The sequence below is a fragment of the Pseudorca crassidens genome, chromosome 6, assembly GCF_039906515.1.
Source record: "Pseudorca crassidens isolate mPseCra1 chromosome 6, mPseCra1.hap1, whole genome shotgun sequence".
Taxonomy (NCBI): Eukaryota; Metazoa; Chordata; class Mammalia; order Artiodactyla; family Delphinidae; genus Pseudorca; species Pseudorca crassidens.
The window spans coordinates 501,250-514,119 of record NC_090301.1 but is presented as its reverse complement, the minus strand read 5'-3'; the positions used below and the strand labels follow the sequence as shown (position 1 = coordinate 514,119).

The 12,870-nt window shown below is 50.3% G+C and overlaps 1 protein-coding gene across 11 annotated transcripts in view; it reads left to right on the top strand.

The window, feature by feature from the left end:
• FARP2 (FERM, ARH/RhoGEF and pleckstrin domain protein 2) overlaps positions 1-12,870 on the top strand; it is a 91,677-nt gene that overhangs the window by 52,953 nt on the left and 25,854 nt on the right. For 9 of the 11 annotated variants that reach the window (XR_010944107.1, XR_010944108.1, XR_010944106.1 and 6 more), the window contains 5 exons: positions 4,775-4,930; positions 6,963-7,126; positions 7,469-7,537; positions 8,052-8,109; positions 10,300-10,531. Coding sequence is in view for 7 of the 11 variants with exons in the window: in XM_067739961.1 (XP_067596062.1) it covers positions 4,775-4,930; positions 6,963-7,126; positions 7,469-7,537; positions 8,052-8,109; positions 10,300-10,531 (679 nt within the window). In the remaining 4 variants the exon portion in view is untranslated. The remainder of the gene's footprint in view (positions 1-4,774; positions 4,931-6,962; positions 7,127-7,468; positions 7,538-8,051; positions 8,110-10,299; positions 10,532-12,870) is intronic. The other 2 variants (XM_067739959.1, XM_067739960.1) reach the window with 2 other exon arrangements.

Here is a 12,870-nt window from a genome sequence, read left to right as displayed (position 1 = left end):
ACTATAGCCTGCAGGCTTTTGGAAGTGGGGAGAGGGGCCTGTTCATTCTGGACTCAATTTTGGTACCTTAAGGATTTGAACCTTGTTAGTATGTCACTGTATTACATTTTCCTTCTTTTTTTTAATTTAAAAATACTTTATTGCTAACAGTGTTAACTATCATCTGAGCCTTCAGAGAGTCATAATCTTTTCGCAAGAGTAACATCAAAGATCATTGATCACAGATATCATAACAAATATAATAATGAAAGTTGGAAATATTGTGAGAGTTACCAAAATGTGACACAGAGACACGAAGTGAGCAAATGCTATTGGGAAAATCAGCGCCCATAGACTTGCTCAGTGCAGGGTTGCCACAGACCTTCAATTTGTGTGTATTACGTTTTCTAAAAAGCCTCACAGAAATAAGGGAAAAGCTTGCATCTCTGAAACAAGAGCAGGGCAGTTACGGAGAAAAAGAGTGACGCACATTGGCGGAACGAGAATGTTTGGAAGATGCAGTTGAGGAAATCTCCACAGAACAGAATAAAAGATAAAGGGTGGGCTTCCCTGGTGGCGCAGTGGTTGAGAGTCCGCCTGCCGATGCAGGGGACACGGGTTCATGCCCCGGTCTGGGAAGATCCCACATGCCACAGAGCGGCTGGGCCCGTGAGCCATGGCCGCTGAGCCTGCACGTCCAGAGCCTGTGCTCCACAACAGGAGAGGCCACAACAGTGAGAGGCCCGCGTACCGCTAATAAATAAATAAATAAATAAAGGGTGAAAGATGGGAGAGAAAAGTAAAGAAAATTCCAGCGCCATCCAGGAGGTCCAGCACCCCAGAATTCTGGAGGCAGGAACCAAAAAGCAGTGGAGGAATTGTTAAAGAAATTACACGAGAAAAAGTTTCCAGAACTCAAGGCACAAAGTTCCAGGTTGAAGGTGCCTGCAGGTTCCAGTGTGACGGCAGCAGGGCTCGTCAGCGCGAGCTGCCAGAGGTGGGGGCAGTTGGAGAGCTGCCGGGCTAGTAGCGGCAGGACTGGCAGCTGGAGACCGGAGGTTCTACACGTGAAAGAAGAGCATTTCCAGCCCGGGATTCTGTGCCCTGTGCAACGCGACTCCTGTACAGAGAACATGAAAGCATTTTCAGATATGCAGGTTTTCAGAAAGTCAGTTCCTGCACAGCCTTTTGAAGGCCAACACTGGAGGAGGGAGAAACTCGGATGGGAGCTGAGGAAACAGGGTGACTCAGATTGGAGAAGGCAGAGGTGCAGGCTGTGCTCAGATGGGGAGAACGTTCGTCAGCATAAGCACAGAGGCGGCCTCCAAGAAAGGGCTGATGGGGGAGCTCCCTGGCGTCCAGTGGTTAGGACTCGGTGCTTTTGCTGCCAGGGTCCGGGTCCAGTCCCTGGTTGGGGAACTGAGATCCCGCAAGCCGGGAGGTGCGGCCTTTGAGGGGGCAGGGGGAAGAATGAGCGATGGCTTCATGGGTTAGACCGTATCGAAGAGTTCTAAAGGTCTGCGGGGAAGTTTTGGGCTGAATTAGAATTAGCGACGGGTACCTAGAGATTAGGCAAACGAAAAGAGGCAGTTAGTGACTCGAGGAAAATTAAAAGCGAAGGAGTGGGCTTCCCTGGTGGCGCAGCGGTTAAGAATCCGCCTGCCAATGCAGGGGACATGGGTTCGAGCCCTGGTCCGGGAAGATCCCACATGCCGTGGAGCAGCTAAGCCCGTGCACCGCAACTACTGAGCCTGCGCTCTAGAGCCCGCGAGCCACAACTGCTGAGCCCATGTGCCACAACTGCTGAAGCCCGTGCACCTAGAGCCCGTGCTCCACAACAAGAGAAGCCACCGCAACGAGAAGCCCACGCATCACAATGAAGGGTAGCCCCTGCTTGCCGCATCTGGAGAAAGCCCGCGTGCAGCAACGAAGACCCAAAGCAGCCAAAATTAATTAATTAATTAATTTTAAAAAGCAAAGGAGCAAAGTATAGTTATAATTCAGGTTGGCTCAACTTGCAAGCAGTACTTACGTGATCAGTAATATAAATACTGAATTTTAAATTTACCAAAAATGGAGGGAGTGTGGGGAGGGGTGGACGTGAGGTCGTGGTGGGTGTGGAGGTCCAGGAGACGAGATCTCAGAGCAGGGTACAGTAGCAGCCTTGGACAAGCTGTGTGGACATGCGGATGCAGGTCCGGAAGGCGGTTCTGTCCGGGGGAGCAGGCCTGAGGGTGGCCCAGAGAGCCCTGAGTCTCCGGGTTCTGTTTCAGGTCTTACTTGGCATTTACAGCTGAGCCGTGGATTTTTTTGATAAAATCCAAAATGAAAGCAGTGGCTCTGAGTGGCGCTGCTCGGTGAGTGTCAGGGTTGCCCAGGGCAGAGTGAGGGCAGTCATCCGTGGATTCTTTGTTTCGATTTATGACTCGGTTAAAGCCCTGGGATGTGGTGATTTTTTATTTTGACCCAAAGGGAAAATGGGAAGGCAAGCTTGCAGCTGGGAACAGTGTGTCTCTCGCTCTTTTCTGTGTCTTCCTGGGGAGGACAGGCCCTTCCCTGCCCCTCCTGTGGCCACCTGCTTTCTTAAGCCTTTGCCCTAGGCACCTACCATCTAGAGGTGAGAGCTGGCGGTGGGCGTTTTCTTTTCTTTTGTTGATGTTTTATTGTTTGGTTGTTTTGTTTGCTTTTTTGAGAACCCAGTTGAAAACCCTCAAATATTTTACTTTGAGTAGCAGTTGAAGTGACTTCGTGTCTGGACAGTGTTGGGAGCTGGGATACTTGGGTCTCATCTAGACCCTGTCATTTGTATCTTGGCCTCAAGGACACTTCTTAACTCAGGAATTTTAAAAACTGGATATAATTCACACGTAACGTAAAGTTCACCATTTAAAAGTATAATTCAGTCGTTTTTAGTATATTCACAGAATTGTGTCACCGTCACCACTAACCCCAGAACGTTTAAATCGCAGCCTCACCCCACACACCGTAGCAGTCACTGCCCGCCCCTGACAGCCACTAAGCTGCTTTCTGTCTCTGCTGATTTCCTTGTCTGGACGTTCCTGTAAATGGCCTTTGTGCCTGACAGCTTTCCCCTGTCTCAGAGTTTGTCCCTGTCGTGCATGTTTCAGTGCCTCCTTCCTCTTTAATTGCTTAAGTTGTTGTGGGTTTTTTGTTTTGTTTTGTTTTGTTTGTTTGTTTGTTTTAGTATCTCTGAAGGGAAAACATTCTTCACCTTGCCACCCCCCATCTTGAATTTGTAGAAAAGAGTAAATGGTCATGATAGTCGAGAATAGAAAAGAAAATGCCAGAAAAGTGTTTCAGTCCATTTAACATTTTAATTCTGGAAATGTTTCAAGGTTATGGAAAGGATATGAGAACAGTAGAACATGCTCCTTCCCCAGAGACCGCATCCAGCTTCCACCAGTTGCCCCAGTCTCGTTGGTTTCAGAAGATCCCTTCTGAGGCCAAGCGCTCTGCCCAGTCAGGATCCCGCTCTGGCCTCTTCAGTCTGGAACTCTCTTCCTTCTCTCCTTGATTCTCCTGACCTTGATGCTTTGGAAGGTTCAAGGCCAGTCATTTTGTGACATGGGCCTCCCAGCACCTGCTGACGATCAGACCCTAGTTAAGCTTCTTGGGCGGGTGAATGACAGAAGCGAGTGTGCCTGGTGCAGCCCGCGAGGTGGCCCACGGTGCCTGTCTGTCCCATTGCCGGTAGTGCCAGTATCCATCACATGGTTGGAAGGCATTTGACAGGCTTCTTCGCTGCAAAGTGACTTTTTATCCTTTGTAATTAGTAAGCATTTTGTGGAGAGATACTTAAGACTGTAAATTTCCCGGATGGTTGCCAAAAGGCAGCTTTTTAAATTCCATTCTTCATGATCCTAGAAGGGTTTTCTCCTCGTTTGTTTATTGTCTTTACGTCCCTGTGGATCATGGGTTTGTATTATAATCGTACTATCACTCAAGTTATAATTCGGGTTATAATCTGATACTTGATCTGTTGTCATTATTTGTTTTGATCTTTAAATTGACCCACATCAGGGAGTCCCTTCAGGTGGCTCCTGTGCCCTTTTCTTTTTTTTTAGATTTTTTTGATGTGGACCATTTTTAAAGTCTTTATTGAATTTGTTACAATATTGCTTCTGTTTTATGCTTTGGTCTTTTGGCTGCGAGGCATGTGGGATCTTAGCTCCCCAACCAGAGATCGAACCCGCGCCCCCTGCATTGGAAGGTGCAGTCCTAACCACTGGACCACCAGGGAAGGAAATCCCTCCTGTGTCCTTTCGACATTTCCCCGTCATTTTTTGAGCACTTGTTTACTTTCTTACACAATAAGATGGTCCAGGTTCCTTTGTTCTTTGCCTGCCCCACCCTGGAAGAGCAAAGGGCCCTGGTCTCCTTAGTGGACAAAATTGTTTAGAAGCTGAGGTCCTTGCCCGGTGTGCCCACTCTGGAGAGTCGGGGGTTCAGCCTTGGATCCGGGTCCCATCTGGCACCCCTGGGATCCCTCCGTCCTTCCCTTCAGTGGGAAACCCAGCCCCGCCCTGCCACCACCAGGCCCCTCCCAGCTGCCGTCCTCGCAGTAGGGGGGCTTCAAAAATGTTCACTGTTAACATTGAAAAAAGGAGCTTGTAATAAAGCTTTATCAAAGAAATAAAGTTTTCTTCCTAAAACAGAGAGATTAGTGTGGTTAGTATTGACGTTTTAATTCAGAGTCTTTCTGAACATGAAGTGGCAGGGGCTTGCTGTGCTTTCTGGCAAGGATGTGACTTAACCTTCTCTGTTTCATGAGAAGTCGTGTGCACGCGTCAGGTTACAGATGTTCCTCAACGAACGTCTGTGTCCTGAATTCCAGAGCAGCACCAAGATCAACACTTTCAACTGGTCCAGGCTCCGGAAGCTCAGCTTTAAGAGGAAGAGGTTTCTTATCAAACTCCACCCAGAGGTCCATGTAAGTATTATTTTGAGAACTTTTTAAGTTGTAAGAGAATTTACTCTGCTAGAATACTGAGTTTTTAATTACTTCTTTTTAAAATTTATTTGTTTAATTTTGGCTGAGTTGGGTCTTTGTTGCTGCACGTGGGCCTTCTCTAGTTGCGGCGAGCAGGGGCTACTCTAAGTTGCGGTGCACGGGCTTCTCATTGCGGTGGCTTCTCTTGTTGCAGAGCACGGGCTCTAGGGCACGTGGGCTGCAGTAGTTGTGGCACACAGGCTCAGTAGTTGTGGCGCACGGGCTTCGTTGCTCTGCGGCATGTGGGATCTTCCCAGACCAGGGCTCGAACCCGTGTCCCCTGCACTGGCAGGAGGCTTCTTAACCACTGCACCACTAGGGAAGTCCCTTTAATTACTTTATATATCGTTTCAGCATAACTCACATAAGAATTTAAGGACAGGATTCGGGACTGGGGACAGGCTTCGGGGTGACCTGCCCAGCACTTCTCACCTAGAGGGCATATCAGCATCCCCGGGGGTGGCCCCGCCCAAGACTCAGCTGTGGGGTTGGCCTGAGAGAGTGCACGTGGGACAGACTCCCAGGGCTGCTGAGAACTGTTGGTCTATTACAGCCAGTCCTTCTTTGGGTAATAAAGCTGAAATACGGAGTGTTTAGCTGTGATCAGAAGAAGCTGCACAGCAAATCAGTGTTGGAGCTTCTGTCCAGAATGAAGAGAGGGGCGTTTCCAATATTCTCATGTGTCTTTGATTCAGAAATTGACCCTTTAATAGCTCTAATGGAAGTAGACTTGATTTTCAGAAAATAAATGTTCCTTTCTTTTGAGATTGTGAGTCAGTAAGGTAATAATTAAATATAAATTTACTGACATTAGTAAAAAGGGGGAAAAGTAAATGTCTGTACAGTCTGATAGTTGGAAAAATCCAGTACGTCAGACTATTCAGAGATGTTCACATTGTTATATGTCTATTGTACAAAGGAAGTTAGGAAATAAAAAGTAGATTAGCTGAGCCGCTGTGGCGTTGAAGCTTAGGAGGCTGTCAGCTTAGACACACTCTGGGAGATCAGAGCTCCGGGCCAGTCTGGAGGAGAGGCTTCACCTAAGCTTTTCAAAGGCTCAACTTGATTAGCTTTTGTCAAACCCCAGGGTCATGTGCGGCGTGTAAGTGTGTTTGGTAGCAAGTATGAAGAGATAGCTTAATTGTTTTTTACTCAAATATTTCTTCTGCGGATGAGAGAGAAGTATAAGGAATGCCAAAAACATGTACAAAATACAAGTAAAAGGCTGCGTTTTTTTTCTCTGTAAAAAAAAAAAAAGAAGTTTCTGGCAGTTATTCTGAAAGGACAGGGAGAGAAGAGAATTGCGGCTTTATATCCCAAAGCAGCTCTTCTTTGGAACAGCGTGATGTTTCAAAGTTCCGGACTGTGTCTGTCTCTGCACCTGGCAAGGTTACGTTTTGTATCCCTAAGCACTTACATTTTTAAGATGAAACATAGGAGTCAAAGTATTATGTTCTTTCTGGCAAGTAATTTGGTAATAATATATCATAAGGTTCAAAAATGTGCGTTGTTTCTGAGCTCAGTATACCATTTCTGGGAATTTATCCTAAGGAATAGCCATGAGAGACAATGCAGTAGTTTCTTCATGGTGATGTTTGTGAGCCTGAAAACCCTGTGTGTCCTGGGCATCTGAAACATCCCAGAAGAACCCCCAGGAGAATGATTGGGTGATAACAGATAAATGCGTCAGCCGGCCTGGAAAGATGCCTTAGTTTCCTAGGTGGGAAAAGGTTACAAAGGTAAACTTCAGAATGTTAGCAGTTGTGTAATTGTAGATGGCCACATTTTCCTGATGTTTCTACAATGAATATATACCTTGTGTTTTTCTTCTCTTAAATGTAAATGGAACCAGAAGTCTTTGTATACAACCTTGAGGAAGAAAACGTGCTAATCTTTAACTTTGGAGCAGCCTTTTGCCTTCCTAAATTTTATTCTTCATATAGTGACTCGAACCTTTGTCTTTTGTTCCCAGGGGCCTTACCAGGACACCCTGGAATTCGTGCTGGGGAGTAGGGACGCGTGTAAGAACTTCTGGAAGACGTGTGTAGAGTATCACACCTTTTTCAGACTTGCTGATCAGCCGAAGCCCAGAGCTAGAGCCATCCTCTTCAGCAGAGGTTCCTCCTTCAGATACAGGTGGGGCAGCAGTGCCAGGCGGGTCTTGGCCTTGTCTGTGGGACTGAGAACCCGAACAGCCTCAGTCAAGAAGAAGGTGGTGTGAATGTTCCAGAGAACTACACGCAGACTGCAGCTATTGTAAAACTGGAGAAAGCATATCAAATAAAATAGTGGGAAAAATAGGCTTCGTAAAAACTGTTTAGAAAACTGGTTATGCTTGTTGCAAAGTATAATTTTTAAATGTATATGTAAACTTGTGAGAGAGGATGGGCAAGTCTTACTTTTCCTTTGCTTTTGTGAAAAATTAATGCTGTGAATTACTGTTTATTCTTTTCTTTAAAACCTGATTTTTTTCCACAGTGGAAGAACTCAGAAGCAACTAGTGGATTATGTCAAAGACGGTGGGATGAAGAGGATTCCGTATGAGAGGTAAATTTTCTCATCTTCATGATGAAAAGTGTGGGCTTTGAAAATTAACGTTTTAAATACTTTAACCTGTATTTGAGTAAAAATCACTTCACATATGTAAACGTGTATTTTGGCACTTGAGTTCTGTTTCTTTTATTTATTTTAATGGTAATAGATTTGTATTTTACAGTTATTTACAGTTACTGTGTACAGATACAGATAATGCTTTTTGGTTCTAGTCTGTATCGCTTAGCTTAGATGTAATGTTTTTACGTAGCGTGGTAAACTTTGAATCTGAAAATTCGTGTTGTTGCTTTGCATGTGGAGCTTTTCCTTCAGTGTGAAGGGCGCAATTTCACCTCTTCTGGACGTGTAGTTTTTGTTTGAGTGCTTGTGTTCTGTCATCCCGCCATTCCTGGTTACGTGCCTCACGTTAACAGAGGCTTGGCCACACGTTTATGCAAGTCCTCGCGCGGCACAGCATGTGCTGCTTTAGAGGAGGGCTGGGGGCTCACAGCCTGTTCTCTGTTTGCAGAAAACACAGCAAGACCCAGATGTCTCTCCGCGCCCTAAATGCCAACTTGCCGAGGCAGGTCAGTCCTTCTGCGTAAAACGTACACGATATGATCACCTGTCCTCTTCGGGGAAATAATCTGGCAATGTTGTAACAAGAGTCCTAAGATTAGCTTTGTCATTTGTGAGGAAATTCCAATCCTGGGACCCTGTTTGCAGAAAGGAGTCCTGAGTGAAGAGAAAGCTCTGTGCAGTGAGATGTGTGACAGTGTTGTTTATCATTCGAGAAATCCTAGCGACCACCGTCTGTGCCGGGTGAGTCACTGGCAGTTCTGGGCGTGTCCGCGGGAGGCGCTACTCAAGAGCCTTTAAAAATCTCGTTTCGGGAGAATAGTGCGCGAGCAGGACGCGCCCAGAGAATATCAGTACGTGAAAGTAGCAGGGTGCGAAGCAGCCTGGGTCACGTCCTCATTCTGATTTAAAAAGAGAAGTGTATGCACAGCATCAAACATGATCTCTGAGCGATTGGATCCAGGCAGTTTTTATCTTCTCTTTGTGCTTCTCTCTATGTATTTTTTTCTTCTCTTTGTGCTGTGGACACAGTGCTTTTTGTTGTCAGGAAAACAACTGAGAAATACTTCTTCTGTAAAAGTGCAAGGTGCGGTTAAATGCCAGCTTAGGGAGATGATTTGCTTAGTGAAGCCGTGTTCACTGAGTGCATCTTTTGCTATTATCTTAAGGGTGAAAAGCAGGAAACAAATGTGTATGCCTGTGTGTTTGACATGATCACAGCTATATGAAGACAGGTGCACACAGGTGCACACAAACACTCACAGGAGACGTTTGGCCACAGTGTCCCAGACGTGACAGTTCTGTGTTGCGAGGCCGGGACGTCGGTGACTCTGTGTTTCAGGTCTGCTTCTCTGCTGTCGCTCCCTGTGTTCACATTTGCGTGTTGACTGCCACATGCAAGTATATTTTTACAGAGAATCTTGCTCTTTTCATGTACTGTTATTTCGTAACTTTCTATGTGTGGCTGTATAGTTTCATATTTATACATTTTTATTGCTGCACAAAGTTGATTTTCGTTGACAGTTTTGTCATTTATACTGTTATAGTATTTCCAGAAGCTACACTTGTACCTCATATATTAAAGCTCATGTGTCCTAAATTTTCTTTTAATCGGGTCTTTTAAATATCAACATTCTTTAACTCTTCTGGGTATGTTTTCTATTTTGGAATTCCTTGTTAAATCAACTGAAATTAAAAGAACTTATTTTTGTTTCTTTAACAAAGTTCAAATTTGTGAGTAGTCTAAAAGTTACACTTAAGCTTTCAGTTCTCTGATGCTGTCTTTTAAAAATCACAGAGAATATGGAATATGGTCGATGATTAGGAAAAAGCCACGTGGTAGACACACGAAAAGGGATTAATCTTACGGGTCGCGAGCTGCCGCTTTGTCTAAAGGGGTGGTCGCTGTGCTGCTGCTGCTGCTGCTTCTGCTTTGGTCTGACCGCCCCCTTGTGATGTTGTGAGTGCCGGTGTGACACGGCTGTGTCTCGGTGACACGTGAGTGGGAAGGGCTGCTCCGTGTCCCTGCGTGTGGGACCGTGAGCCAGGACGCAGCGCAGGCGCCCGGCGGGGCGAGCAGCCCCTCCCAGCACCCTGCGCCCCCCTCGTGAGCCTCTTCCTGCTCATACGCGGGGCCGCTCCTGCGCCTCCAAGATGCCCGGGGCTCCTGTGCACGGCGTGGGCGAGGAGCTCCGTGTGCGGACCTGGCCCTTGCTGCCTGGGCGGTGTGTGGATGCACCAATGCCTTTTGTCCCCCGGTGACCCCTGGCAGGGCGGGGGAGGGCGCCTGGGTAGCCGAGTGGGGCAGCTCACCCCTCCTCCAGCTGCCCAGCCCCAGGGGAACAATGATGCCCAAAGACAGCCCCAGGCAACTTCAGGGTGACCCGGGTGCCAGGGAGACTCAGGGCCTTTAGTGGTGGAAATGGCCTTTCTTGTAGACAGGTCACGCCTAATGCAGAGAAAAAAGTGGACTTACAAGGGACCTAAATAGATCCTGGGTCCGTTTGAAATCATGTCTGCATTTACAGATCTTCAGTTCTAAAAGGAAAGGTCTGACCTGCTGCCCTCCTTTGTAGAAGCTGTGACAGAAATGTGTGGGTGCGGCTGTACTCACCTGGGCCCAGTTAGCTCTGCGACTTCCCAGCAGTAATTGCTCATTTCACGTGTTCCTTTTTCTCTTCTCCTGATTTGATCCCCAGAGCGTCTTGTTCACCGAGGGCACGAGGACTCCCGCGTCCCCGTCTTCAACAAGTGCCTCCTTCTGTTCGCGCCCCGCCTCCCCTCCAGCCCCCGTGGGCCTGCTCGGTTCCAAGGACGGCAGCGGCTCCCCGACGGGGCCCCCGGCTCCCAGCGCCAGGTGGCCAGCTGCAGAGAGGAGCGGCGTGGCCGCGGCCCCGCCCCCCGGGCCGCCTGCTTTCCAGCCTTGCCAAGGTGTCGGGTCGGGTCGGGGCGTGTGGAGCTGTGGCCCCAGCAGTACTGAGGGGCTGAGTCGCGCCGCCCTAGGCCTAGAGGCAGGGGGGGCCGGCAGGGAGCGTGCGGGTCACAGTGGCCATGGTGAGGGTGCCTTGACCGTGGGCCCCTCCCCTTCCAGGGGGGCGCCCATGTGTGGCCGGCAGAGCCTCCGGGGGGGCCCTGTTTTCACATTGACAAGCGCCCAGCTGCCGGCGTTCGAGGAGTTCAGAGATGGCGGCCTGGCAGACATCTCCTTCTTTGCCGGAGGCTCTGAGGCCTTTCCTTTCCCCTTCGGCAGTCTGCGCCCGCAGGCCCTGCTGTGTGGCCGCCTGGGGTCTGCCCCGTCCAGCCCGGAGGGGTCCTCCCCGGAGCCGGCCCGTGGGAGCGGGGCGCGCGGCTTTGAGTCCGAGGAGGAGGGCAGCCTTGGCGCCGCGCACCCCGCCGACACCTCGGAGCTGCTGGAGGTGAAGGCGCAGGCCAGCCTGATGCAGCGCCTGCTCAGCCCGTCCGCCGCCAGCTCGCTCCGGCTCCACCGGTCCGAGACCAGCTCCCTCAGCAACGCGCCGCTGCCCGGCAGCCTGTCCGCGCACACGCCCGGCTCTGCCGCCCAGTCCGAGGCCAGCTCCATGGCCAACTTCCCCGCCTGCTCGGTCCGCTCCGAGGCCAGCTCAGCCTTCCATTTCTCGGACATCGTCGACCAGTTAGAGCAGCTCAGCTGCCCGCCCACGACGGCTGAGGACCCGAGTGGCTCCGACACAGACTCGTGGGGCTCCGAGGCCGAGGCCCCCCTAGACGTGAGCCTCTTCTTCGGTAACCCCTTTGCCCTGACAATGGGAGGGAGAGTCCTTTTCGATCTGCAGAGTAACATAAAGAATTTGACTCCTGGAGAGCAGGTCGATGAAAACCTGTCCTGACCGTTCCCGGCTTCCCTCCTGGGGACCCTCACCTGCTCGGGGGGTGAGGGCTCCGACTGTCGGCTTTCGATACAGAAGGTGATTTGTGGTCACGGCTAGATGTTCCTTTTTCACCCTAATTCTCTGATTGATTGTTGCATTTGGAATGCCAAAAGTGAAAACTTGCGCTTGGAGCGGTGTTAAAAGCTGTGCCGCGGGTTTAGAGTGGGGGAGTGTCTCCAGCTCACCCTTCGGGGCTGGTCGTCTCGCCTGTGCAGCTTTATTCTTCTGGCGTTGGCTTCGATACTGCAAAAGTGGTGCTATGTGTTTTGAGTGTGACACGGTTCTGATTCGTGTTGACCTCTAATGGAATGTGTGCCTTATGCCTGTTGCTGCTTCTTAAGGTGAGGTGTGCGGCCCATGATTAATTATGATGGAGGTTTTGTCTGATTTGACTGCACGAAATCTTGAATAGGCCCCACAGGACCCAGTTCCTGGGGAGGGCAGCGGGGGCTGCGGCCTCCGTGTGCTGTGGTCTGGGACTGCCCAGGGCAGCTCAGCGCCCGAGGCTTGGCTGCGTCCGTGACTTAGGATCCAGGGACCGTGCTTGGAGAGGCGTTGGTTCAACCTGCGGTGTAAGCGAGACTGTGTCCTTTCCACCTTCCTTGGGGGACGCCACGCACTCGGTTGCAGGGAAGGCAGAACCAGACACACCAACCGGCCCAAGGGGCATGGCGTTGGCTCGAGCTGGCCAGCCGTTTCCTTGGGGCCGACGGGGGCTTGTTCCCCGTGGGGACTGGGCACCCGGGACCTCCCCAAGCTGCAGGGGGCTTGGCCTTTTGTAGCAGTGGTGTCTCCTCCGGTCAGGTGTGCACCCGACACAGCTGCGGGCTGATTCTGATAGACCCCATCCGCACGCATCCGTCCAGAGGCCTTGGGCAAGGTCATGTGTGTGGACAGGCCAAGGTGGCTGTGGCCCTGGGGGCACTGCGCTCCACACCCCGCGGACGTGGGGCCAGCGCTCAGCACAGGCTGCGTGGCCGGGCCCCTCGAGGGCTGGATTTGTCACCGAGTCCATGGACTGGGTCTTGTGCTTCCTTCCCGGTCTCACCTGGTGGAGCAGCACCGTGTTTAAAGGTTAGTTTTCTTCCTGAAAGTCCCATCCTCGCCGTGTGTGTGGACCCCGTTCCCGGCGGCCGCGTGGAGATGCCGGGGCTTCCCTGCAGGCTCGGTCGCCGTCCGTCGATGGTGTCGATGGTGTCAGTCGGGTACCAGCAGGGGCTTCAGCCTAATGGGTCGGTACTTTCCATCCTCGCAGCTGCCTTACCGCCGCTCTGGGTCCCTTGTGGCTCTGGTCCCGGGACGTTCTCACCCGTCGCCCCCGCACCTCCCAGGCCATGGGTCCGTCTGCATTGGTGCTGACTG